This window comes from Macrotis lagotis, chromosome 5 (genome assembly GCF_037893015.1).
Source record: "Macrotis lagotis isolate mMagLag1 chromosome 5, bilby.v1.9.chrom.fasta, whole genome shotgun sequence".
Taxonomy (NCBI): Eukaryota; Metazoa; Chordata; class Mammalia; order Peramelemorphia; family Peramelidae; genus Macrotis; species Macrotis lagotis.
In genome coordinates, this window is record NC_133662.1 from 9,376,143 (window position 1) to 9,403,986 (window position 27,844).

At 42.1% G+C, this 27,844-nt stretch overlaps 1 protein-coding gene and 1 pseudogene across 6 annotated transcripts; one reads left to right on the forward strand and one right to left on the reverse strand.

Moving 5' to 3' along the window:
- On the reverse strand, positions 1 to 24,297 carry DDR1 (discoidin domain receptor tyrosine kinase 1). Of its 6 annotated transcripts, none has more exons than XM_074236755.1 (18): positions 24,136 to 24,297; positions 15,407 to 15,533; positions 15,204 to 15,306; positions 14,729 to 14,957; positions 13,926 to 14,073; positions 13,132 to 13,231; positions 12,250 to 12,436; positions 11,831 to 12,077; positions 11,047 to 11,142; positions 10,682 to 10,833; positions 10,097 to 10,262; positions 9,267 to 9,377; positions 7,848 to 8,092; positions 6,484 to 6,611; positions 6,068 to 6,286; positions 4,963 to 5,197; positions 4,127 to 4,276; positions 3 to 3,936 (listed from the first exon to the last, which is right to left on the reverse strand). In XM_074236755.1, the coding sequence occupies exons 2-18, from the start codon at positions 15,489 to 15,491 to the stop codon at positions 3,796 to 3,798; spliced, it is 2,742 nt and encodes a 913-aa protein (XP_074092856.1). In that variant the 5' UTR covers positions 15,492 to 15,533; positions 24,136 to 24,297; the 3' UTR covers positions 3 to 3,795. The 6 variants fall into 6 exon arrangements, with proteins under 6 accessions (XP_074092859.1, XP_074092856.1, XP_074092855.1 ...); XM_074236754.1 differs by having other exon boundaries at positions 15,407 to 15,536; XM_074236757.1 differs by lacking the exon at positions 24,136 to 24,297 and adding an exon at positions 20,891 to 20,972.
- LOC141488902 (coiled-coil domain-containing protein 115-like) overlaps positions 15,490 to 27,844 on the forward strand; it is a 54,075-nt pseudogene continuing 41,720 nt past the window's right edge.

Consider the following 27,844-nt stretch of genomic DNA (forward strand, 5'->3'; position numbering starts at 1 on the left):
ACATTTTTCTACCTCCCCCCTTCCTCCCCCTCCCCATAACAGTGAGTGACCTGATATAGGTTGTGCATATACAATCATGTTCAACATATTTCCATGTTAATCATGTTATAAAAGAAGAATCAGAACTAAGGGGGAAAATGAGAAAAAGAAAAAACATAAAACAAGTTTTAAAGAGTGAAAATAGTATGCTTTGCTCTGCATTCAGATTAGATTAGATAGTTCTTTCTCTGAATATAGATGGCATTTTCCATCACAAGTCTTTTAGAACTGTCCTTGGTCATTGGACAACTAAGAGGAGCTGTGTCCAATCATAGTTGACCATCTCACAATGATACTGTTACTATGTACAATGTTCTCCTGGTTCTGCTCACTTCACTCAACAGTAGTTCATGCAAGTCTTTCCATGCTTCTCTAAATTCTGGGCATTCATAATTTCTTACAGAACAATAGTACTCCATAACATTCAAATACCAAAACTTGTTTAGTCATTACTCAATTGATAGACATTTCCTCGATTTCTAATTTTTTGCCTCTACAAAAAGAGCTGCTATAAATTATGTTTGTATATATTGCCCCATTTTTTATGATCTCTTTGAGATACAGACCTAGAAGTTGTATTGCTGGATCAAAGGTATGCAGTTTTATTGTCCTTTGGGCATAATTCCAAATTGCTCTCCAGAATAGTTGGATTAGTTCACAACTCTACCAACAGTGCATTAGTGTCCTAGTTTTCTCATATCCTCTTCATCATTGATCACTTTCTTATTGATCACTTTGTTTTTGTTTTTACCTTAGCCAATCTGACAAGTGTGAGGTGCTAAATTTGTATTTCTCTAAGCAATAATGATTTAGAGCATTTGTTCATGACTATAGTTTTAATAAGAACAAACACTTGAAGAATACACATTAAGGAGTTAAGAAAATTATATACATCTCTCCAAACAAATGAAAAACTAGTTACAGAGATAGAAAGATCACTAGGAGAATGTATTGTATTTGAGCCAAGAAAGGCAAAAATATCCAATAGCATGGGAATGATATTAAAGTCAAGAATTAAGGTCGAGGTCAAGGGATTAAGATAAAAATAAGGCCTTTCATCTGTTAACTGATCCAGCCATTTTGGAGATCAATTTAAAATTATACACAAAGAGTTTTATAACTGTATATACCTTTTGAGCCAGAAATTTTAGTTCTGTTTTCCAAGGTGATCAAGGAAAAAAGGAAAAGAACTTATATATTCTAAAATATCTTGTGGTGGCAAAGAACTGAAAATTGAGAAAATGCCTATCAATTATGGAAGAGCTAAACAAGTTGTGGCTTATGATTATGATGGAATACTACTGTACTGTAAGAAATGATGAGCAGGTTGATTTTAGGAAAACCTGGAAAGACTTGCATGAAATAATGAAGAGTGAAATGAGCAGAACCAAGAGAATACTGTATACAAGTAGCAACAACAGAGTTCAAAGAAAAACTAAGTAACTAAGTTATTCTGAGCATTCTAAATACTTAAATCAGCTACAAAGAACCTATGAAGGAAAATGTTTGCTATCTTCAGAGAAAGAATTGAATTATGTACAGTATAATTTTACATATATATGTATTGATCCACACATATGAAATACACACATCCATATCTATGTCTAAAAAAAAAAGAAGGCCATGGAAGTTGGAAATTAGGAAACAGTAAACTTTAGAGTATTATCAGTAGATAGTTGAGGACAGAAACAGATTTTTGAAGACAGTGTGGAATGATAATGAAGAATTAGACCTTTTAGGTGGAGAAAGTTGAAATACTAGTGGGTGGCACAAGGGCCTGGAGTCAGGAGGACCAAAGTTCAAATATGATCTCAGACACTTCCCAGTTGTCTCTAACCCAACTGTTTCAGTTTTCAAATCTGAAAAATGAGGATAACAACACTTGATTCTCGAGCTATTTTAAGAATCAAATGAGATAATGATAAAGTGCTTTCTATGAAAAGGTTTAAAAAGATCAAGGAAAATTTTGGTTTTGGTTTTGTTATTAGAACCTGGAAGAGCTAAGTATATTTTTAGGTAAATGCTAAAGACTCAGTAAAGGAAAAATTCAAAATAAACATTTTATATCATCATAGTACATAAACAGGATAACTGCTTAAGCAATTTCTTAGAGGAGGCAAGACTGGAGAAACGGAAGGATTTGTCTTATGGAAAGAACACTATACTAGGAACTGGGAGACATGTCATCACCTTGCCAATTGCTGTATGGACACAGATTTTAAATCCTCTGATTCTCAGTGTCTTCACCTACTAAACAATTTAGATGTAAGAAAAATGGTCTCTACCAATCCTAAAATTATTTGATTCTCTTCTATCTGGTCCCTCTTCAGCTCAAACCAAACAGAACCTTGAGCACTACCTAGGCAGGTGCCAGATTTACTTTTTACTCCTTCTCCCTCTATATTTCATTTTCTGATTTTCATCTTCTAACAGAAAACTTGTTTTTTTGGTTATCTCTTCCTTCCCCCTGGAAATTCAATTCAATTCAAATGCAATTTGCTTCAAATTCAATTCTTATCCCTGTGTCCTTGGATAAGAAACTTAACCTCAGTTGACCTGTTTCTTCAATTGTCCTAACTTCCAAGGCAGTCAGGAAGATCAAATGAGGTCATATTTGTAAAGTACTCAGCATAATAATGGGCAAAAAGTAGTTCCTTCTCTTAGAGAAGAAGCTATGGGAAATATGTGACATTGTGGGAAATAAAGCATAGGAAATTAGGGAGGAGAGTTTTGTTGCAATTCCAAGAATCAGACATGCAACACATTTGGAAAACTCAACCTTTATTACCTGCCTTTTGCAGGGGATTAAAATTACCTCCAACTAGGTTCATATATTAGTGTAAAAATCTGTTTATTACCTCCCCCCATGTACAAAGCTCAAGTGATTATAGAAAATCCAAAACAGTATCAATAATAGAGACATCTAAATAAGGAGACAGATACATTCCCTCCCTCACCCACTCCACCCAAGCCAAAATATTTACTCCAAAGAAACTTACAGACTCAGACAAGCACTATCTACAGCACAGGGGAAGGAGGTGAGGGAGATAAGAAGTGAATCAACCCCCTTCCAAGTCCAGTGTGTTGGGAGAAGGAGAAAGGTGAATAACAGAGCCCAGGAACAATTCCAGGGGAAGTGATAGAGGATATCCATCTTCACTTCCTATCCTCCCTACCCCCCCAAATTCTCAGCCAGTTGTGTCCAGTGTGTGACAGAGAGAGAGAGAGAGAGGGACCAGTGGGGGTTACAGTCATCTCTCCAGGAACCAGTGTTTTCCAGAGGGGCCCAGTTACCCCAATGGGCCATGTCCAGTGTTTGCCCAATATGTGCCCTCCCTCACTTTGAGGATTGCTAGAGGTCAGAGAAAATTCTAATCCCAGGGCCAGCTGGGTGGGTCAAGAGAGACAGACAAGGAAAGGGGCAAAGAGATTCAGAGAGAAAAATGAGGGGTTATGAGGTCAAAAAGAAGAGAACAGATCATAACAATTCCCACTTCCCTTGGCAGACATAGCCTGCCTGAGATCAGTCTTTTCCTCTGCCTCCATTCGGGGTAGCTTTGTGCTCAATGGAGAAGAGGCAGGAAAGGAAAAGAGATCATGGAGATGGGCATTAGAAGATGTGGGAATGGACAAAAGCATAACAAGGGGAGTGATGGGAACAGGAGAATTGTATCCTCTTTTCCAGGTATAGGTGCTGTTCCCATCATTGACCTACACCAGGAGAGTGAGTGGGCAAATGAAGAGTAGGTCTGAGATTCACAACATATTGAGGGCATCTTCTGTCAGATATTGGTGCAGCTGGGGAAAAGGGGGTCGCTCCTCTGGTTCTCGGCTCCAACACTGAAGCATCAGTTCATAGAGACCCAAAGGGCAGGCATCAGGGCGGGCTAGATATACCTACATTGCATCAGAGAATGAAGAGAGGAAGGAATGCTCCAGCAAATTCATTACCCAGGTGAAATGGCAAATCTGGATCTCAAACTCAGGTCCAAATTTGGTGCTTTTCCCCACTAAATTTCTGCCCTTCCAGCATTAAGTTACACCTCCCCAGAAACACTTTTCTCCTACCCCAAGACCAGCTTCTGACCTGCCGTCCTTGGTTTCTGAAGAACTCCCCTGCATTCTCAATGACTTGCTCATCAGTAAGTTGCCCGAAAGGCTGAGCTCGACACAGCATCAACACCTCCCACAAGGTCACTCCAAAGGCCCAGACATCACTGGCTGTTGTGAACTTTCCCTGGAGGAATGGAAAGGGGATTAGTCAGGATGGGAATTTAGCATACAAGTTCTCAAGACCTTTTTCCTAAAGAACAGTGTTCCCTCACACTTAGTTCTTTGTCTTCCTGGGACCCCATACTATGAAGAGGACTTTTTTTTCATGATTTCAAACTCTTCTAAAATCCTGCTCACTTTTAGTGGTCCATCTTTCCTGAGGATTTTGCCCTTTCCGCTCCCCCATTGCCCTTCCTCTTCACCCTTGCCTTTAATCATTTTCCTATCCCAAGACTCACTTCTCTCCTACTCTACCCTCTCCCCATCTCTTCACTGCTTTATGCCTTAGCCTAACACTCTGACTTTCCCCTTTTTCCTACCTCTCTTGTCACCTTTTCTCTTAATTTATCTCCTCTCTCTCTCCACCAAATATATCCTATTTGTATATATATGTGTGTATATATATATTAAACACCCCAATATTTTAGCCCTTTTCCCTAATTCCTTAAAAAATGGGATGTTAAAGGTGAAAGAGACTTTAGAAATCACCTAGTTGAACCTCTTCATTTTACACATAAGGAAACTGAACCTCAGAGAAAAGTTACTTGGTCAAAGTTACTCAGTTAATTAATGACAGTCTAAACTAAAGTCTCTAGCCACATATCATATGCCTTCTTTTCTCTTCTCCTACTTACCAAGAGACTTTCTTACCATAAGAATACACTCCCAAGCCATCCATCGGATGGGTAGTACAGCTCGGCCCTGCACTCGGTAATAATCCCCAGCATAGAGGTTTCGGCTCATTCCAAAGTCGGCAATTTTGATGGTAAAATGCTCCCCCACCAAGCAGTTCCTTGTTGCTAGATCTCGATGCACAAAATTGAGTGTGGCAAGGTATCGCATACCAGAGGCAATCTGGGCTGCCACATGAAGCAGCATTATATAGCTGGAAGGGAGCAGGATTTCAGCATCTGAGAGGCAGGTCCCCAACCCGAGGTTGAATAGGGAAGGTTGCTCTAATTATATAGTGTGCAACTCCCTTCCAGTGAAGAGATGATATAACCCATTCACCAACACTGCTCACATCTCTCCAAGGGGCCATATGGGATTTTCATATTAAACCATCTCCTTATTTCTACCCACAGAAAGTTGCTATTTATAGAGTTCCAGACTTGTGCCATGAGACTACAGAAGGGATAATAGGGGGAAATGGTGGTTAGGTCTCAATACCATTGTGATTCCAAGTGTCCCTTCTGTCTACCTGTTCTCAGAGTCTTGAAGCAGATCTCCAGCCTTAGCTCACTCTGCCCTGCCCTGTCTCTCACTCTGCCTAGCAGCATTCTTAACCTGGTGTCTAGGGATGGATTTTGGAGTAGGAGAAAAAAATTACACCGTTATTTTCATTAATTTCTTCCTGAAATTTAGCATTTCCTTCAATTATTTAAAAAATTTTCTTCTGAGGAGTCCATAGACTTCTAGAATTCCAAAAGATTCCATGATATAGAAAAGGTCTAGAGCCCTGTTATACCTACATTATAAATCTGTATAAACTCAATAATTCTTGCTTTATTCCACCAGAAATATCTCCAGGGCATAACCTCAGGTGGAGGTGGTGTGTCTTTGAGTATATGAGTGTCTGAATGTGTGAGTGTGAGAATGTCTGTGTGTTTGTGTGTGTATGTGTGTGTGTGTGTGTGTGAGAGAGAGAGAGAGAGAGAAAGAGAGAGATCAGGACAGGGGCAGGAGTGGAGGGGGCAGAATGACAAGGGTTAATCTTCATTAGCTCCTTTTTTGCTTCAACCTTAGGGTAGGTTACCTGATGGTGGGCCCCTGAGTGGCTCCCCCATCTCCTGGGCTGCCATCTATAGCTTTGTCTTCTAATCGATGGACGCTGAGGAATTGATTAAGGTCACCATTCTCCATGTAATCAGTAATCATACAGAGCGGGTCATCCTGTACACACACTCCTAGCAGCCGAATTATATTAGGGTCTTTCAACCTTGACATGATCTTCACCTCTTTCAGAAAGTCACTTCTAGAGAATAGAGATGATAAGAAAGGGTAGTTGCTAACAACTCTTCCCTCTACTTCCCTGCTCATAAAAGAAAAGATAAATTCCTTCTTCTAGATTCTATCCTCCCCCTCAGAAGTGATCCCTTTTTCTCACCCTGTAGCCTCTCCCCTGCCTCTGCCTACCCAATAAAAGCCCCATAATGTATTCAAGAGTCTTGCCTGGCATTCTTTGTGGCATCTGGGCGAAGGATTTTGACAGCCACCATCAAGGGACGTCCCTTTCTCACATTAAGGGGGAACTCTAGGTTGAGCAGATCCTGGGGACTTTCCACCTCACACAAATGTACCTGTGAAGGGGAGGGAAAAAAGAGAACTGGGTCACTGGAAGATGGCACTATAGGGATCAAAGAGATCGTGGAGTCAAGAAAAGCAGTTCTGACATAATGGACTGACTAGGAGCTACAATCCTAGTTTTACCTACTTACTATCTGTTTTGGGGCAATTTACTTCTCTGAATCTCAATCTTTCAAATGGTCTTAATAGTACCTGTTTTTCCTAGTTCCACGGATTGTTATGAAGATGAGGCAATGTACCTGAAAGTTTACTGAAAAATTGAATTATATGACACTAATATGAGGTGCTGTCACCACCATCTGTGATAGAGTTGTCATTGCCCAGGATGAAGAGGGAAAAAAAGGTGGTTGCTAGAATGCCAATATCACCCAAAAGAGGGAGGTTTGGATTAGATGGCAGAAGTCAAAAGGAAAGTAGAAAATAATATTAGAATCATCTTGACTTTTTTCCTCTCCTTTATCTCTGTATCATTAAATTGCCAAGTATTGCCCAGACTAACTGTATAACCTCTCTTGAATCATATCTTTCTCTCCATTCTCATAGGCACTAATACAATTCAGGTCCTCTTCACCAAGGTGATACCAAGACTGTATCAATAGCCTCCTAATGTTCATTGCTTACAGTCTTTCCCCTATCCAATCTGAGCTTTACATAGCTTACTAAAGAGTCTTCCTAAGGAATGGATCTGAGATGCCACTACCTTGTTTCAGAAGCCCTTAAACTATAACCCACCCCCACCCCACCCCCCAGTCTGTTTTTTAAGGCTCTCCATGATCTGGTTCAGACTTACCTTTCATGCCTTATTTGGCATTATTCCCCTTTCCATACTCTATATATGTCAACTAAATTGGCTTGCTAGATGGTCCCCAACTGGACAACTATCTCCCATCTTTCTGCTGAATTTGCAAAATCTATGAGCCCAGCTGTCTACTTTCATACCTAGAGTAACCTCTCTTTACCTCTAGCACTAAAAATCTCTAGCTCCCATCACAGTTTAACTCAGGTGTCAGCTTCTTTGTGAAGCTTTCCCTGATCCTCCCAATTATCCATATTCTCTTCTTCTACAAAATATCTTGTATTTACTTATCTGTGTACCTGCTTGTATCTTCCCTAGTAGAATGTAAGCTCCAGTATTTTTCTTGTTTTTGCCTTTGTATCTCCAGTGCCTTGCACCCAGAAGGAACTTAATAAAAGTTTGCTGAATTGAACTGAATTGAGTTCCTCCTCACCTCCCCGAACTGGCCTTCACCTAGCTTCTCCTTGAAGCGGAGCCGGGATCGAGGGAAATCCCCTCGAGTAGGGCCATCACCTGTAGCCCCTGGGGGTAGTGCAGGAACGGCATAGGTATTTCCCCCAGTGACACCTTGAAGGGTGACAATGTCAGCTTCAGCATAGTGGGGGACACTGCTCTGGGAGGGTGGAGGCAACAGCGGGGCACATGGTTTCTCTGGCTCCATGTAATCTCCATGACAGGCTGGGGGTAGAGCAGAAGACAGAGGCATTAAGAGCAGGTAAAGTGGCCCCAGATTCCCAGTGGCACAGTTCGGAGGTAGTTAAAAATATTCCCTCAACCCACCAAGGTGCTAAGATCTCAACCTGTGCTTTTGTCTCCTTTCCTCCTGCTTTCTTTCACCAGATGAACAGGACCTAGACATCCTCTATATCTTGTATTTTTTTGTTTTTCATTTACCCACAAAAGACAGGTTAAAGCTAAAAAAAAAAAGTAGATGGGATGAAGCTATGACTTCACTACTTGGGGAATATGACAATGGAACAGGGTAAACTCGGAAGACAAGACCAGAGAAATTTCTTTCTTGAGTATTTTTCAGCATATCTAGCTGGAGAAGAGTTTTATTTACCCATCCACATTTTTCTAAAACTTAAATTTCCCTATTAGAGTTTCCTCTCATCTCAATTGTCCTCCTAGCTCTTCAACTCTGACTTTACCATTTCAGTGTCCCTCCCAAACCTTTTACATCCCAATCCACCAGCCCCAAAGACAGAGTAGAAACAGCAGGGGGCATAGAAAGGGAACATAGAATAGAATAGAAGAATTCTTTCCTCTACAAATCCTGTAACAAGGAATCTAGACATGGGAAGAAGGGTAGATAGGTTAGAGAATTTTCTTTGAAGCTCAGGGGAAGCCTGAGAGAGAGACAAGAAAGCAAACACAAAGGAGTGGAAGGGGACAGAAAAGATATGGGATTTGAGAACCTTCACCTCTGGAACTCCAGAGGAGAAACATAGGAGGAAAGGGGGTGTGCCAGGGGTGGTACAGCCTCCTTCTATGCAGCTTGGGAGAGAGGAGGAAACCAAAAGATAAAGAATGGGAAGTGATGGAAAAAGTTAAGACTATGAAATGACCTTCCTCTTCAATTATAAAAAGCTAAAAAGAATGTGCTAAAGGAAAAAAGAAAAAGAGAAAGCCAAAAAATTCAATCCAAATGAGTCTTTTCTTCTTATCATTCTAAAGAGAGATCTCAAAAAGGGGCAGAAAACAATATAGTAGAGTTAAAAGTGCAAGAGTTTTCTCCTTCGATGCTCTGGAGAGCAGAAGAGGACATGTTGGGAGCAAAGAAAACATAAGGAGTCAAGTCTTTTTCCCACACCACTGTGGAGTGGGGAGCCCAGGGGATGATGGGGCTTACCCTGGGTGTTGGTGGGTTTGGCCCAGGCGGGTGTGGGGGGGCCAAAACCTCGGGGGGAACGGGCGTAAGTGACCAGGAGGAGGCGGTAGGCTGGATTGGAGAGCAGCATCGCTGTCGGGAGAAGGAGGGGTGGGAGAGACATGGGGATAGGGTGAGACCAGGGGGGATGGACAAATGAATAGGATGCCAGAGCCTTAACTGGTATATTTGGTGCTTGAGGCAAGGAACAAACAACATGTGCCCTGGGTAAGCAGCATAAATTATATGTCCTGAGATAAATTTTTAAAATAATGATATGAAAAGAATGTTAAGTAATTAATACAAAGCTATCTTGAGTAGGAGGGGTAACTAGTGACTTCTCCACTATTAAATTTTTATGGCCTCTAAATTCTGGTGCCCAGGGGCAAAGCCTCAATTGCCCCAAACTAGTTATGCCTCTGGAGGATAGGATGAGTCTAGAAGACACATATTAGGTTCGACCAAGAAGTTGAATAGGAAAAAATAGGAATAGGAAAAACAAAAAAAGATAAAAATGCCTTCTAGCAGAATTGATAAGTACAAAAGGAAGACATTGGAAAGATTGATAGGGGTGGAACTGACCAAATAAAATAGAGTCTAAGGGGTGATTGGAACAGAGATTGTTGTGGGGAAATAAGGGGAGGAGTTATGACAACCTGATGGAAGTCATAGAGAAGAAACAAGATAGAAGGTAAAGACAGAGAGAAGGAGAGATAGATAAATAGATAGACAGACAGACAGACAGATAGATAGATGGGAGGGGCATAGGAGTGGGGACAGATAACATTAATCCTTCACTCCCAAGGCCATACCAGAGCTATTAGAGGCACTGAGAACTGGGTGAGGTGGATTCCCACAAGGCCGAGGTTCCTGGTAAGGGGGTGGTTCTCGAGGCCCTGGATGATTGTTGATAAGTACAGTGTTCCCAGGGACAGAGAGATGAACTGTGAGGTCTTCCTCTGATACTCGTCGCTCAGCCTGGCAGGAATTGGGGAAAAATGAGAGGGCCTAAGAGTCAAAGTTTTCTACCCACTTTGGTTATATTCTCACTATACCAACCAGTCCCATCATCTAGGTGGAGTAGTGAACTCTGAAGACTTAATTCAAATCCTTCCTCAATTTCTTCTGGCTGTGTGACATGGGATCAAGTCCCTTAACCTTTTTCCTTAATCTCAGTTTCCTCATCTATAAAATGATTATAATGATAGCATCTATTTCACAGGGCTATTGTGAGGATGAAAGAGAGTCAACATATGAAAACAACTTTATTTTTAAGTACTCATTGTTATAAGAATTTCTATCTTTTGTCCTGTCCTTCTCCCCATTCATTCCCTTTTACTCCTACTCCTCATATTTCCTCAAGACACAAACCCTGACCTTCCCAAACCCTTGCCCACCTTGCCAAGCAACCTGCGCCAATGCTGCCTCCAGAGCATGAAAGCGATGATAAGCAGCAATAGCAGGATAATGGCCACCAGGCAGCCAATCAGGATGGCAGTGGGACTGCCCTCTGCTTTGGCCACAGGCTGCTGTCCCCGAGGCTCCAGCTCTGTGAAGAAAGAAGATGGAGATAGGAATCAGAGTTCAAGACTTGGAATTAAAAGAAAATCTAGTACTCCAAGTGGTCAGTATATTTCTTTAGAACGAGGGTAGTTTTTCGTTTTAGGTCTTTATATCCCAAGGGATGATGCTGGGTGGGCATTTTATAAAATTTGTTGTATTAAATTCAAGGAGTAGGAAGGGAGGAAAGCCAGGACATTACCCAAGCTACTGAAGTTGGTAGAAACTGGGTCTGGGGGCCACCAGCGAACAGGTGGTCGTGTGCCACCCAAAGCTGGAGAAGATTCATTCACAACATCTGGAAAGAACAAATAGAAAGAGAAGAGGAAGTTGGATGAAGAGAAAAAATGGTAACCAAAGGAGGGAGAGATGAAAAGGACAAGATGTGGGGAAGGGATGAAATAAAATGAAATGAATGAAAATAAATGGATGAAATTAAAATATTCCTCTGAAACTAGGATCAGAAATGAATTCTGGAGCAGTTGAAAGGAGGGTGTTGGGAAATTTTGGGATGGAGAAAGACAGACACAGGATAGGATAAGGAATAGGCAGTTTGACAGAGAAGACATGTCCTGGGTTTAACTGAGGAATGTGGTCCAAAGATCTGGGTAGGGGAGCCACAAGAATGAGGACCACTGCTAGTAAAACTGATAAAAAGACAGACACAGCAAAGATTGTTGGGAGTGGGACAGACCAACAAACAATAGTGAAAGGGATGACCAAGAATACAGATGGGTTTGTGGGGGAAAAAAAGAGGATGAGTTATAAAAGAACACAAAAGAACTATACAGGTTGAGATAGTGAAAGAGGAAGGTAGTTGGAGCAAGGGACTTGGCACAGTGTAGGATGTTACCGGATAAGGATATCTCAGGAGTAAAGGGAAAAGAAATTGCCAGGTGTTGAGGATCTGAGACAGTAGTAAGGGGCATGGACAGCAATACTCCACCATAAATGGGATTAAAAATGAAGGTTGGGGAGAAACTTACTAGAAAGGAAGGAGATTTCACTAAAGAGCAGCCAAGATCCAGTGAAACGGAAACGGCACTGCACAAATCGACCTATGTGGCTTCTCAAGAGCACAACCACAGGACGGGCTCTGGGGTCCCCTAGACTTCCTCCTGAGGCCTGATATACTGGCTCTCCCTCCCAGGCTGTGGCTGGGCTTCGCTTGAAGCGGCATTCCACTCCATCAGGGAGTCGGGCACCCAGAGTGTGCATGTTGTTACAGTGGACCTGGGTAGGGATGAAAGGAAACAAGATAATTAAAAAAGGGATCAGAAATCCCTAGAGGTCTTTCTATCTCTTCTGGTTATGGTTTTTCTTTATATCTTCTTCAGATCCCACCTCCACTCCCAATAGGCCATTATATGCTTTCTATTTGGGCTTTCAGTCATACATAACTCACCCGCATAGCCTGGAAGACCCGCAGTTGGTCAAACTCAAATTCCATCTCCACATAGCCCTTGGGAAAGCTGCTATTCTTCCATCCTACATAATCATAGCCAGGCCATACTCGAAGCTCCTGGCTCTGCCTGAAGTCATCCAACCCTACTACACCATCTGCCAGTTGGCCCAAGCCTCCATATTGCAACCTAGAGTCAGGGAGGAAAGCAGAGTGGTGGTGGTGGTAGTGGTGGTGGTATTTCTCACCCTTCTTTGAGCTCTGGTCCTTGAGTCCAATACTCCATCCCTGTTTCCACATCTCCAACTCCCTCCAGATCAAACAGTCTTTTTATCTCCTGTCCATAATTCTTTTATTTCATATGAACTGGAACTAAACCTAACCCTCATTTTCCTCTCTCCTCAATTTGTTCCCTGTTTCCTCTTTCACCTTTACCATTCTCATCCAAGAGTTTGTCTCCCTCCCTCAAATTAGGATCTAAATATTTCTTTAATTACATTTTTATTTTTTTAATCAGCAAAAATCTTTTTCTCCTTCCCACTCTCCTCACTCATTGAGAATGAAAGAAAAGGAATAGCTAGGTGGCACAGTGGATAGAGCACTTGCCCTGGAGTCAGGAGGACATGAGTTCAAATGTGACCTCAGACACTTAAGAATTACCTAGCTGTGTGATCTTAGGGAAGTCACTTAATCCCATTGCCTTGCAAAACAAACAAAAAAGAATGAAAGAAAAATAAAACCCCTGATAGAAACATGTATAGTCAAGCACATTAAATTTCTTCATTTTAGGCTCTAAAACCTCATCTCTGCTTTTTTTTTTTTTTCCTTTCTCTTGCTGTTCTTTGAAACACTAGCTCTACATCTCCAGGGACCTGCCTCTCCTACCCGCCAACTGTGTGTCCATCATAGGTGGAATCATTGAGATACACAGCCTCATTCAGATACAGAGTCTGCCCCACAGGGGCTGTGTAGGAGACCAGTCCATCTAAAACGAAATGGAAGGAATTGAGATTAGAGAGAGGAAACCAACATTTATTTACAACTTTTTCTTAAGTATGGAAAAAATATTAAGTCTCCAGTTTTTCCATTTTCAACCTTTCCAGGCTTATTATACATTCTCCCCTTCATATACTACATGATCTAGTTAAATTGATCATTATGATCTTCTCATACCACTTTTCATTTTTCAACTCCCTGACTTTGCACAAACTATTTGTCTCTTTACCTGTAATGATTTCCCTCCTTACCTCTGCCTCTTAGAATCCCTAATTCATGTGCCAGCTCCTATGAGTTCTTCTTGATCCTACCAAATACAGGTGGCTGCCCAGGTCATTACCTTGTATATATTTTGCTTATACTTATATATGTACAGATTGTCTACCCTGAAAGACAGTAAGGATAGGATGGTTCATTTTTTACTTTGTATCCCTAGCATATAGAAGAATGGCACATGGTAGGCATTTTAAAACTGTTTACTGATTGGTCTTAAAGTATTTTTTTCACAACCATTCCATTTGGCCCACTGATGTGGTTCCTAGTAATTCCAATCTTTTCCCAGTGGTGAATGAGAGGTTTAATACCCCTCTTCTTTGCTGGGGACATATCACAGTGGTTTTAGGGCCCTTTCTAAAAGAAGAAGTCCAAATTTTACATCTCCCAGGGAGAGATGCTGAACTCACCCCTCCAGAGACAGCCATACAACTCTACTCGAAGACAGACACTCATGACTCTGTCAGCCCTGGGATAAAATCGGACGAGGCGGGCCACCATGGGGGGTCCCAGGTCCTTCAACACCACTCCACCAGTGTCCTCATTACCTGAGATCACCTAGGGTGGGAGTTAAGTAGGGAAGTAGGGATGAGAAGAGGCTTAGATGGAATGAATGGAAAGTCAGATGACTGACTAAAATTCCCATAATAACTGCACACTGACTCCCATCTCCAACATAGAATCTCATTTCAGAGTGGAGAGGATGCATGAAATATTGGACTGAGAGTCAAGAGATATGGATTTACCTCCAACTAGCTGTATGACCTTGGGTAAATTAGTTCCTCTCTCAGCCTCAGTTTGCTCATTTGTAAAATGAGGGCAATGTTCTAGATCAATGGCATCAAAAATAGTAATGGAGATTGCAAAACCGTACATAAGGGTCCCTGTCAGCTGCAAATTGATTTAGAAAACCACAAATTAACATTATCTGGGTTTTGTTGTAGGACTACACTAGAGATTGATAGTTAAAGACCTGTTGTCCTTTGTGTTTGAAACCTTTGTTCCAATGATCTCTAAAATCTTCCAACTTTACAATTTTTTTCCTCTATTCTCTGTTCCTTCCCCCCCCAACTCCACTTTCTCATTTCCTTACTTAATTGACTAATTACCATGCCACTATACAGAATCTATCCTCCTGTCCCCAGATGCCATGTATGTCCTCTTAACTATCCTTTCCCTCCACATCACATTCCATCCCTCTGCCTCTCTTCACCTCCTGGCCCCATCGATCTTTCCAGTCCATCCAGTGATGGCCATCACGGGAATATCTCAGTCGGTAACTAGGAGAGAACTCCTTGCCCAGTCCCCCAGCATGTCGCCCTTGCGTTCCTACTAGGGTCACCATGTGTAGTTGTCGAAGGTCCACCTGCAGGTACTCTGATTCCATTGGATACACAGGCCCTGCTGGACACCAGGCCCCATCTCCATCACTGCTCTCCAATCTGGAAGGAGGAAGGGGAGGGTTGTATTATTGGATGGACTCCTGTTATAGAATTTTACTATATTACAATGTCTCTTAATTTCACAATATCATTGTGAGGTCTCTAGTATCAGTGAGACTTCTGAATAAAATATCTTTCAATTTCAACTAGATCTCCAACAAAAAAGGAGAAATGTTAGAGAAAATCAGGAAGGGTCATTGAAAAACTGTTGGTTCCTGACTAGGAGGGCCCAGCAGCTGAGGGCACCTGCTATGTCGAGCAGCAGTGGAATCTGACCAGGAGCTAGAAGCTGAGATGTCACTGTCAGGAATGGTTCGGTCTTGCATCCCCAGTGCATAGCGGCATTTGGCTGGATGAACACAGGAGATGGAAACAGATTATGAGTACCACTAAATATCCCCCTGCAAATATTCCCTCCCCTCAGAGATCCAGACATCTAACTTCTTCACCAGGATCAAAGTGTCCCTCCATGTCAGCATTTCCAATTGCTATCAGTATCCCTGGCAGCAAAGATAACAGGATAAGCAGGCCCATGGCTCCAGATCCCACAGATCTATGGTGGAGGGAACAGCATCTCTGCTGGAAAAAAGGAGAAAGAATGGAGAAATCTCAGCTAAAAGAAGTAGTTCAAGGGCAGCTAGGTGGCACAGTGGCACACCAGACCTGGAGTCAGGAGGACTGAGTTCAAATTTGACCTCAGACATTTGATACTTACAAGCTGTATGACTTTGAACAAGTCACTTTAACCCCCCCCCAAAAAAAAAGAGTAGTACAAAAAGACAAAAAAAGAAAAATTGTTTTAAAGGGGGTTTTTTTGTAAGGCAGTGGGGTTAAGTAACTTGCCCAAGGCCTAAGCTAGGTAATTATTAAGTGTCTTGGGTTGGATTTGAACTCAGGTCCTCCTGACTCCAGAGCCCATGCTCTAACCATTGCACCACCTAGCTCTCCCAAAAGAATAATTTTTAATCCCTACCTTTGGAACTTACTTTCTCCACTCTCCACTTATGTCCTAGAGCACCATCTCTTTAAATCTCTACTTCCTAAATTTCATTGAATTACAGCATTTTTGTCCCTAGACTTCAAGCTACCAAACCCCTGCCATTCCCTTCAAGTATTTTGTTTCATTTGCAAGTACCTATTTCTTTTAGGAACACAGGCAGTTCTAACCATTACTTCCTTCATGCCAAAAGCACCACGGCTCCCCAACTCTATCCAATTAGTCCTTACTCTTTTTTCTGGGATCCAGACATCTTGTCCCCTCATCATTTCTCCCCTCCCCATCTTGAGAGCCAGTTTGTCTCTGAGAGAGAATTTCAGAGCTGAAGAAAATTCAGTTGTCCTGGAGATGGGGGAAGGGTTTAAAGAGAGTTTCCCCCAGGTTCTCCCCAGAAGGTAGAAGGAATGGGGAGAGGGGCACTCCCTGTTCCTTTGTCCTTCCTCAGCTGCTCCCACAATGCCCTGGAGCAGGAATGTAAGAGTCAGCTGAGACCCCAGAGCTCTGGGACGGCAGCTGAGGGCATGGGTGAGGGGCTGGAGGTGGTAGAAAGAGAGCCAGAGGCAGAGACTAGGATGTCAGATACTTGGATTCCTGAGGTAAGTATGATCAAAGAGAAGAGTTAGGAAGAGGGGAGCAGGCCATTGAAATCCCAGAAGTCCAGTGTATTGGATTCCTGGGTCCTGTTCTCCATTCCTAGCCCTTGGAAACAGCAAAGTCCTTGTTTCCTTGAGTAACCTTCATGCCCAGCCCTGGGTGAGTCATTGCTGGCACCCAGACTAGACAGAGACTGAGACAGAACCTCCAGCAAAGACGGAACAGCAGGCAGAAAGAAAAACACCAAGACACACGTGTATCTGAATGAAAGGCCAAGTCAGAGATAGAGGATGATTTAAAAAGATATGCAGAAAGACTCACATTTAGACATAAAATCCTGACACCTATATTGACCTAAAAATAGAGGCACTGCCTCAGACCTAGACCCTGTCAGACAGATTTACTCCAAAATAACCCTTCCTGCCAACCCAAAAGCCAATTCTATCTCAGGATGAATACAACCTGCCATCTTCCACTCTACCCACACCCCCTAGTCATGGACATACATAGTTCCTTATACACACACACACACACACACACACACACATACACACACACGTGCTCAGACCCACAACCCATATTGTAAACACAGGGATAGACACAGTGCCAGGTAAGTACATGTGACTCTGCTCATATATACAGACAATCTGGAAAACATCATACCTATGTCAGGACATTGTTATACAGTCTGAAGACTAGGACACATTGCTACATCTTCACATGACATACCATAATAACAAAAATAATTACATGACATTTATATAGTGCTTTTCAGACATCATCTCATTTGGACCCCACTATAACCCTCTTATATACAGGTATCAAACCAAAACAGATCTGGAGACATGTATTACCATACCTTCATTACTAAGGTTAACTCTTTTTTTTTTTTAGGTTTTTACAAGGCAAATGGGGTTAAGTGGTTTGCCCAAGGCCACACAACTAGGTAATTATTAAGTGTCTGAGACTGGATTTGAACTCAGATACTCCTGACTCCAGGGCCTGTGCTCTATCCACTGCACCACCTAGCCACCCCTGACCTTAACTCTTTTTTTTTTTAGGTTTTTGTAAGGCAAACTGGGTTAAGTGGCTTGCCCAAGCCACACAGCTAGGTAATTATTAAGTGTCTGAGACCGGATTTGAACCCAGGTACTCTTGACTCCAGGGCCAGTGCTTTATCCACTGCACAACCTAGCCACCCCCTGACCTTAACTCTTAATCACAAATCAGATTCTTAACAAATCTGATTTCATTAATAAGAGATAAATACTGAGGGGAATAAAACAACAGATATAAGAACAGCAATAAAATTCAAGTAAAGGGAATATCTCTGGTTCAATCCCTCGATACATGTACAGTAGATAACTATAGGCCCAAGAAACAAATGGGGAAAAAAGAGAAAACTAGGATAGGAGGGGGAAAAAAATGATCAAGAAAAGTTTTCTCCTTATTTTTACTTCTCAGTTTCTTCTCTCAAATCCAAACAATCCTCAGGTCCTTCAGAAATTCCAGTCTTTGTCCTGATCAGTTGGAGCCTAGGAGACTCTTGTGGGGCTAGCCAATACACATATGAGTGTGAGTATACCTTACAGTTTGTCTAGAATTTGGGTAAGGTAGAAACCAAAGGATAGAGACTAAAATTTAGTTACACCATCATCCTAAAATAGATTATAGAAGTAAATATTAGACTTATAAAGGTGTTTGCCTAGTTTGGCTTTTGGGGGGTTTTGTTTGGAGTTTTTTTTGGTATATGTTGATGAGAGTTTGGGGGATGAGTAATCAGTAATAATATGCTCCCCAGAGTTTATCAGCCATGTCATGCCCACTAAAGTATCTATCCCAAGAAGTATCTATCCCAAGTGTCTACTCTGGGCCCTCCTCTTTTCCTATTATACTCTGTTATTTGGTAACCTCATTGGCTAATGGCACAACAAATACCATCCCTTTGCAAATGATTTCTGGTATGGTTTAGTGGATCAGTGCAAGATTTGGAGTCAGGAAAATCTGGGTTCAAATCTTCCCTAGTAATTTGACTGAGAAAATCATTTAACTTCTCTGGATTTCACATTCTTTATAAATACATATATATATGTGTGTGTGTGTGTGTGTGTGTGTGTGTGTGTATATATCTATATCTGAAGGGAGTTGTACTTGATGATTTCTAATATTACATTACCTAAACTTCTTTCCAACTCTAAACATGTGATTCTATGATACCATGATAAGGATGGCCCTATCAAAAGAGTGCTTATCATAGAGGAATGAAAGGAAGGTGGTATTTTAGGGGATTCTAAAGTGAATGTGCCCAATTTGGCATAGCATGAATGCTGAACATTGAGGAACTACCCATCAGAGAAGTTCCAGGAAGTATCTGTAGCAAAGAGAGACAATACCATGAAACTCACTGTCTTAAAAGCCAGGAAGGCTCGCTTCATTGCACAGTAAACCAGTCTGAAAGGTAATGATTGGGACAGGGGAGATAGACTGAAATAATCTAATTGAACCAAATAGAAACAACAAGCATCCTATGTCTCAAACTCCAGACCCTCTCCCTTTGACCATTAGGATCCAAGTTTCCTACCGTATCAGACTTTTGTTCTCTCATCAGGACCCAGGTGTCCTCTCCCATTATTCCCTACCTCTCCTTTCTGGAAGACCCTAGCTTCCTGCCTCTGATAGCCCAGTCTCTTCAGTAGATGAACCCTGCCAAGCAGGAGGTGGAGGGAGGAGAGAAGGGAGGGAGTCCAGAGAGGGAAGTGCCAGTCAGGATCGGGTGTCAAGACGTGGCTCCTAGGAGCAGCTGTTGGGGGGCCTTTTCTGGGTAGAGGATCCAAGAACTGGACCAACTCAGTTTCCTCTTTGCTCTCCTTTTTACTTCCTTCATTTTATCTTTTCCTCCTCTCTTCATCCTGTTCCCTTTTTCTTTCTTTTCTCTTACCCTTCTTTCTACAACCTCCAATTCTCCTCTCCCCCCCACCCCAGCATTCTCTGCACTTACCTTAGATCTTTTCCACTACTTTTTATACCACTTTCACATCACTGCCCCCTTTTCTCTACCCCTTTCATGGCCTCCTAGGATTCTTCCCACTCCACTGATTCCATTTCTCAACTATACAGGCCACTCCCCCCCCCACCTCCCGGTAGGCTCCTACTGCACTGAACTCAGTTCACACCCTACATTTATATTCATCCCAACCCCACCTAGATCCCATATTTATAGTTTTGCAACTCTTCTCCCCTCTAAGGTTTGCACTTTCCTCTTCTCCCATAAAAGTGAATTTAGAGCTGGTGATGTCAAAGAAGGAAAGCCAGACTAGAAGAGGTAATCTCTTTTTCTGGCTCCTCCTTTTCTGGGCTCAGTTCCAAAAGAGGGGTGTAAGCTGCAGAGGCCCCCAGGGCAGGTGAGAAGGAGCAGGTTCTTGCAGGCCCGGCTTAGAAAAGAGCACTCTGAAATCACCAGTGGGGGAGGGATACAATGTACCACCTGCTAGCAATTTGCCCTTCAGTGGAATGGAGGTGTCCTTTCTCCGAGCCATATAATCTCATCCTAACATCATTTCACACCCACAGCTTCATTTAAGGACAAAAGTATCAGTCTACTTGTCCACTAACCACTGGCCCTTCCTACTCTCTGACCCATACCGGTGCTCAAGGTCACCACTACCCAACCAGCAATTCCAATCAGGTAAGGACCCTCTGCTCTGGTTCTCCTCTGCTTCCCATCAAACTAGGGTCCAGATATACAGATCTCCACAAACCCAACAAAGTCTCTGCCTCAGGGAGAATTATCTGGTGGTAGTCCCTAGATCTCAACAGCTAGAGTACACCGTCTAAATATAGAATCTTGAACTAGGGGAGAGAGAGAACAAAAAGAGAAAGATAGATACAGGAAGAGAGAAGCACACAAAGTGAAGAATAAGTGTTGAGAAAGAACAGAATGAAGTAGAGAAAAGGTGAGAGGAAGAGCACAGAGGTAAGTGGAGGGAGGATTCATTCTGCAGCATTCCTGGACAATCACCTTAACCAGGTTCAACCCCCCCCCCCCACATACACACATAATTCTACATTAACAAACTGTGACACATGTTCCCCTCAATAATTATGTAATTTGAGATAAATTCACACCTGTTCAAAGAGGCACAGAGATAAGAAATCCTAAAATATAAATGTAATGTTCCAATCAGAAACAGATACAGAAAAGCAGACAGAAAGACATAAAAAAAAAGCTGACACTCACACTTGAATGCAAATTCCAAAGCATACACAAACTCAGCTACACATACAAATCATTAGAGAAAACACCCCCTTCCCACCCTATATATTGTACCCAAAGTACTCATACCACTCTGGAGAAGTGACTGGCAGGCAGAAGGGGAACTGGGTTCCCAGAAAGACCAGACCAGAAGGGGTAGGAAGAAGGAGAGGCGGACCTGAGCAGGAGGGAGGGGTTAGGTCCTAGAATAGGTAACCACACCTCAGCTTCCACCCCCATCCTCCTTTTGTAGGGGGCTGAAGATGACTACTATCCAGGCTGGCAGAGGTAGCAGTATCTACGGGAACAGGGAAACTTCATTGAGGGAGGTCGTAAAGCCAGAACCAGATTTTGCAGGAATGGAGCTTGAGCCCCTCACAATTCATTGAGACATTCTCCACTCCAGACCAACATTGCTTAGGCCTGTGATAAGGCAGTGTCAGAGTGAGGTCAAGGTGGGAAAGAAATCTAGGGACCAGAAAGCCCATGAACTATGCTGGCCCTAGCCCCCTAGCAATCCCAGGATTTGGTGCTTACTCACTTCTTAACTCTTTCCAGAGAACCCCAGCCTCCAATCAGGGAGGGGTGGAGGTAGACAGCCTGGGTGGGGGGGAGTAGGAAGGGGAAGTATGCTGTGCCAAGTGGAGTCAAGTGACAAGGGAAAGGAGGCTGGAGCCAAGTGGAATGTAAGACTGGAGCCGAGATTCCCAGGGGTGGGAGAGGGGAGAACCCAGGAATACAGATGGCTCAAGAGTGGAGCCAAAGGACCCTAATTCCCCCATATGGAGAGTTTTGGTGTCCTCGTTCCCATCTCCCTAGACTCCCCATATTCCACCCCTTGTCTTTATCCCAGGCTTTTTTCCTCTCTCCATAAACCCTTATATGTTCAAATTATCTTGATTCCCCAGAGCACCTTACTGTTCTCCAAGTCTACAGTCACATCTTATTTTCCAGGAGCCCCATTTCTTTGGCTATCCTTATCTTGCCAGGCAGTGAATTTCAATTAGCAATGCAGAATAACTGAATAATAATAATAATAATAATAACGTTTGTCCTTCATTTTCAAAGAAGACCATGACATCAGGGAGGTGATGCCATGACAAGCACATGATTTGGATTTGAGTGAGGGAGTGCTGTGCTAAGTCACCAGCCTCACTTTCTCCTATAAGAGTCATCTGGGTTCCGTGGCCAGATATGATTCAGGAAGACTAGATGGCCCTGAATGTGAGGTAATCGGGGTTAAGTGACTTGCCCAAGGTCAAACAGCTAATAAATGTCAGAGGCTGGATTCAAACTCTGGTCCACCTGATTCCAAGGCCAGTGCTCTATTCACTTCACCACCTAGATTAGCTAAAAGAGTACTGGATTAAGTAGGTCCAAAGATCCAGTTCAGTCACTAATTAGCTGTGTGACCTTGGATAAATTATTCCAGGAGTAGCTCTATGAGTCTCAGTTTCATCTGTTAAAGGAGGTGATTGGACTAGATGATTTATGAGATGCCCTCTGGCTCTAGCAATCTATGAATTTACTGCTCATAGGGGACAACACAACTGTGTCAGAGAGAGCAACTGGAGAAGCTGAAGGCTGGGGAGAGGGCAGGCAAAAAGAGAGTGAAGCTCCCAGTTCAGTAGACCACTCAACTACTGTTGGGAAATATTAAGAAGGAAAGAACAGACTCTGATGGACCTCCCATAATGGGATAGATTTCTTTCTGGAATGTAGCGGGCTCTGGAAAGGAGCAGGAAAACAGCTGGGGGCTGGGGAGAGTGAGCAAAGAAGCCTTAATATAAAAGATATTTGGGGGGAAAGGAGGTTTGCTATTGACTGAACTAGGAAGAACTGACACTTGGATCATTGAGTCATGCTTGGATCCTACTGCAAAAGAAAATGAAATAAAAACCACAGATAAAGGAGAGGAGTTTGAGGGACTCTAAAATGGGGAAATAAAAAACTTGAAAGAGAAAAAAAAAAGGAAAGAAAAGAGGGTGAGGAATTAAAAGGTGAGAAAGAAGGTAAGGGTGAGTCTGAGATCCCCAAAGAACAGTGAAGACGTTAAAAAAAGAAGGAACAGGAGCAGCTAGGAGGTGCTGTGGATAGAGCACCGGCCCTGGAGTCAGGAGTACCTGAGTTCAAGTTCGACCTCATGCACTTAATAATTTCCTAGCTGTGTGGCCCCCATATGCCTTGCAAAAACTTTAAAAAAAAAAAAGAAGGAACAAGGAATAACTGAGGAAGACTGGTGTGGAGAAATAGGATAAGGTTAAGGGAATTACATTAAAATTCAGAGGGCAATGTTAGGTGCTGGGAAACACACACAAAAAAAACCCCAGCCTGCTTTCATGGAAATTATAGCCTTAATAAAGAGATATAACATACACAGATATCTATAAATACAAAAATATTTTAGTGCATGAGAGAAGTGAAAGCAAAAATAAGAGAATGAAAAAGGTAACTACTCCCTGATAAAGGGGAACAGAGAGTAAGAGAAGGAAACAGGGAAGGCTTCATAGAAGAAGCAATAGTTAACTCACACTTTAGGATAAAGAAAGAATTCAAGGGAGGGGAAAGCCTTCTGGCATAGGGTACACTGGGAGTAAAAGCATAGAGGGAGAAAATTTCAAGCCATGGGTCCACTTTGATTTTGCAGCACAGAATATTCCAAGTGGGAGGGGAGGAAAGTAATATAAGAGAAGGCCAAGATGGATGAGCAGTACTAATTTATGGAGGTTCTTGAATACTAAGGAAATTGAACTTTGTAGATAACAGGGAGCCATAGAAGGGTTTTAAGCAAAGGAGTGACATGAACAGTTCAATGTAAGCAAATTTAGTTTAACAATCCTGAAGGAATGATTGGGGAGGGAGCAGGAGTAAAAGGGTGAGACTTAAAAAAGAAACTGGGGGGGATGTAAAGGAGATATGGAGAGGGTAACAATAGCTGATGGAGAAAGGGGAACAAAAGCTGATATAAAAATGTATAAACTGAGGAACAAGGGGAATTAGAAAGGGTAACTAGAAGCAAGAAGAGGTGATGGGACACAGAAGACAAAGAAATAAAGGGGGGGGGGAGAGGATGAGATCAGAAAGTCCACTACCAGATTAACACACCACAGCTCCCAGTCCCTTTCCCCAGCATAATTCCCCACACCTAGGCTGTATTCTACCTTTCCTATTTCTTATCCCCCATTCCCCTTTCCCCTCCCATCCATCTCTGCCACCTTATCTCCAGTCTTTTCTCCCCCCCAACCCATTTTTCCAGGCAGTCACTTAGTCCGTCAGTCTCTGCTCCCAAAGATGAACCAAACTGCAGTCCTAATTTCCAACCCCAAATTACTCACCCAGTCATTCCTTCACCTCTGACCTGTAGCTGGGCTCAGGAATCCCCTGGGTCCTTTTTGTTTGGGTCCTGGATTTGGAAGGGGTGGGGGTGCCTGCTGTGGGGCACTGGGGCCTCCTGGTTCCCTGGCTTTGTCCGTTCAGGGCGGTGCTTAGTCCCAGCACAGGATCCTGGGAGCAGCTGCCCGGACCAGCTGTGACCAGCTTTGCCGTGGTCATGGTAACACCAGTCCCATACCCCTTTTCCAAGGCTTCTCAGCCCCCGCAGGGAGAGAGAAGTAGTGCTAAGAGCCAGGCACAGTGGGGGAGGGCAAAGTTACATGGAGAAAAGCCAGGGAAGAAAGGAGATTGCAAAGGGAAGAAAAAAAAAAACTTGCTAGACAAAGGGACAGCTTAGACAAAGGGGAGATTTTTTTAAGAGGCAGAGATGGGAGAATACAGGGGTAAGAATATGTGTAACCATTTTTATTCAGGCAACTAGGTGGCACAGTGGATAGATCACAGACCTTAAAGTCAGGATAGGAATTTTAATCCAGTCTCAGACACTTAACACTTGCTAGCTATTGTGACCTTGGATCAGTCACTTAAACATGATTATCTTGCAGTCCTTCTGATTCATATCTGGCCACTGGACCCAAATGGCTCTGGAGGTGAAAGTGACTTTAGCACAGCTAAATCCAATTCATGTGTTTGTCATAGTATCACCTCCCTGATATCATGGCCTTCTTCAAGAATGGAAGGACAAATATCATCAGTCAGCAAAATAGGGAGGCTGTGTATGTAGGATCAGCACAAGTAAAATTACACATAAGAATCCAGTCCATGGGGGTGGCTAGGTGGCCTAGTGGATAAAGCACCAGCCTTGGAGTCAGGAGTACCTGGGTTCAAATTCGGATTGGGTCGCTTAATAATTACCTAGCTGTGTGGCCTTGGGCAAGCCACTTAACTCCATTTGCCTTGCAAAAACCTTAAAAAAAAAAAAAAGAATCCAGTCCATAGGCTGAAAGGAGAAGCCTTGCACAGGAACAGAGATTGGAATTTAGTAGTAATGTAGTAGGGATAGAAGTTCACAGAATTACTGAATGACTAAAATGACTAGGACAGAAAGAATTATTCAAACCTCTCTACCTGAAAGAAATCTTCCAATACAGCATACTTGTAGACCCTGATGAAAGATTTCCTTCCTTGGCAGTCCATTATACTTGTGATCAAGAAGTCCAAGTTTTCTTTAAAAAAGAAAATCTTGAATCTTTGCAACATCTATCCATTTGGTCCTGATTCTAACCTCTGTGGCCAAACAGGACAAGTCAAATACCTCTACAACATGATTACCTTTTGACAGTTACTAAGTCTCCCCTGAGGCTTCTTTCCTGCCTTCATATTTCATCCCTAGATAGTCTGTGCTTTTGCCTGAGTTATAGAAAACCGGGGTCACTTGGGTTCTATACTTTATGTCTGAGTCCTTGTGGATATCTAGGGGTAGTGCTTAAGCAAAATCACAGATATGTGGGATAAAAATCCACTTAAAAAAATATAGACTCCTCTGAGCAAAAAAAAAAAAAAAAAAAGGCACACTCCAAGTCTCAGGAAGTGAAGATCAAGGAGCTGCCCAGAATTGATAGTTAAGCAGGAGTATATGGCCTAACACAATCCCCTCCTCCTCCCTATCATCCCTCTCTGTCAACTCATTGGTTAGTCTTCAGAGTTACATTCTACTTATGAAAATCTACCACAGCAACAAAGGAAAGAATGAAAGGTTTTCGTAAAATTTTACCTCGCCATCCAGATGGTGAGAATAACCTTCAGAATTATATCTTATTGAAATAATACAACTTGTCTTGGAACTTGGAACGCAAGGTCTAGGAACAGTCTACTATCCTCCCATTCAATACTTATCAAACAAGAGGAGGCTTTGAATGCAAGGTTTTTCCATGGGAATGATCTACTGTTTTCTTAGTTTGTAAAAATAATTTTATCATGTCATGAGAGTGAGCCACCTGTTTGGAATACAAGGGGCTTTCGCTAGAAATAGCTTAAGAATAATCGTTTGTTCTTTCTTTAATATTTCTTAACCCTGAGAGAACTTCACTAGGAACATTAACCCTAAGAAGGTTTTATTGGGGAATATTCCACCCACAGAGGAAAACAGGTTCTCAAGTTGACAAGGTCTCTCAACTAACTCTGAGGGGTCAGCTCTAGGCTTGTTTATGCCTGCTGGCAATATGATTATCTGAATCTTTAACTATAATAGTATCTTCCAAATCAAAATACCATTCCCTAGGCAGTACTCCCCTATGTAGGATATCTTCCCAATTAGGAGATAAACCCCTCCCCAAAGAAATCAAAGAAAGGAAAAAGGGTCCATATGTACATCAATATTTTAGAAGCTCTTTTTGAACTAGAAACAGATGGTGCCCATCAATTAGTAGATTGGCTTTAACAAAATATGATATATGTAATAGTATTATACCATAAGAATGATGAAAGGGATGGTTTCTAAGAAGCCTGGGAAAATTTGTATGACTTGATAACAAAATAAAAGTGAGCAGAACTTTGAAAGAACTTTTGAAAGATTAATTCAAGGGTGGCTAGGTGGCGTAGTAGATAAAGCACCCACCCTGGAGTCAGGAGTACCTGGGTTCAAATCCTGTCTCAGACACTTAATAATTACCTAGCTGTGTGGCCTTGGGCAAGCCACTTAACCCCGTTTGCCTTGCAAAAAAAAAAAAAACTAAAAAAAAAAAGATTAATTCAGTAACTATTTATAAGTCTTGAGGATAAGTGATAAAGATTACTACATACCTCCCAAAAGATGAAATCAAGGTTCAGAAAGAAAAATATATTTTTGGACATAAAAATGCATAGATTTGTTTTGTTTGACTCTGCATATTTGTTACAGGGAAGCATTTTTTTTTATTATTTTGGGAGGGGGAAGGGAAAGCTAGCAATAGCATTTCTAAAAAAAGAAAGAAAGAAAGAAAGAGGGGCTGCTAGGTGGCGCAGTGGATGGAGTACCAGCCCTGGAGTCAGGAGCACCTGAGTTCAAATCTGACCTCAGACACTTAATAATTACCTAGGTGTGTGGCCTTTGGGAAAGCCACTTAACCCATTGCCTTGCAAAAAACAAGAAAGAAAGAAAGAAAGAAAGAAAGAAAGAAAGAAAGAAAGAAAGAAAGAAAGAAAGAAAGAAAGAAAGAAAGAAAGAAAGAAAGAAAGAAAGAAAGAAAAGAAAGAAAAGAAAGAAAAAGAAAGAAAGAAAATATACAGAGGAGACCAAAAGGAAATACAGAGAAGGGTTATTACTATAATAATGGTAATCAAAACTATGTCATACAAGGATCAACGGAATATCTTCAGTTTCTTTAACCTATTATAAGACAAAACTTAGGAGGAATATTAGAATTGTCTTTGAGTTATATGTGGAAGCCTTTTCTCAGTCCTCCTTGACCTCTGTGCAACATTTGACACTTTTGATCAGCCTCAACTCTTCAGCATTCTATCTTCTCTGGGTTTTGGTGTCACTTATTTCTTTCCCTTGGTTTTCCTTCTACCTGTCTTTTTACCACTCCTTCTCAGTCTTCTTTATTGGTTCATCATCTATATACCATGCCCTCTAACATTAGGTATTTGGCTCTGTCCTGGGTCTTTTATTCCTTCTATATACTTATTCTCTTGGTGATCTCATAAGCACCCATTGGTTTAATTATCATC

Bases quoted from the DNA above. Each gene is read 5' to 3' on its own strand.
- DDR1 (XM_074236755.1), bottom strand. From the start codon at position 15,491: ATGGGCCTGCTTATCCTGTTATCTTTGCTGCCAGGGATACTGATAGCA. The intron at 15,307-15,406 runs GTGAAGAAGTTA...GTGTTCATCCAG, and splicing joins GGAGGGACACTTTGATCCTG to CCAAATGCCGCTATGCACTG. The intron at 10,834-11,046 runs GTAATGTCCTGG...CTTTCTTCACAG, and splicing joins TACCAACTTCAGTAGCTTGG to AGCTGGAGCCTCGGGGACAG.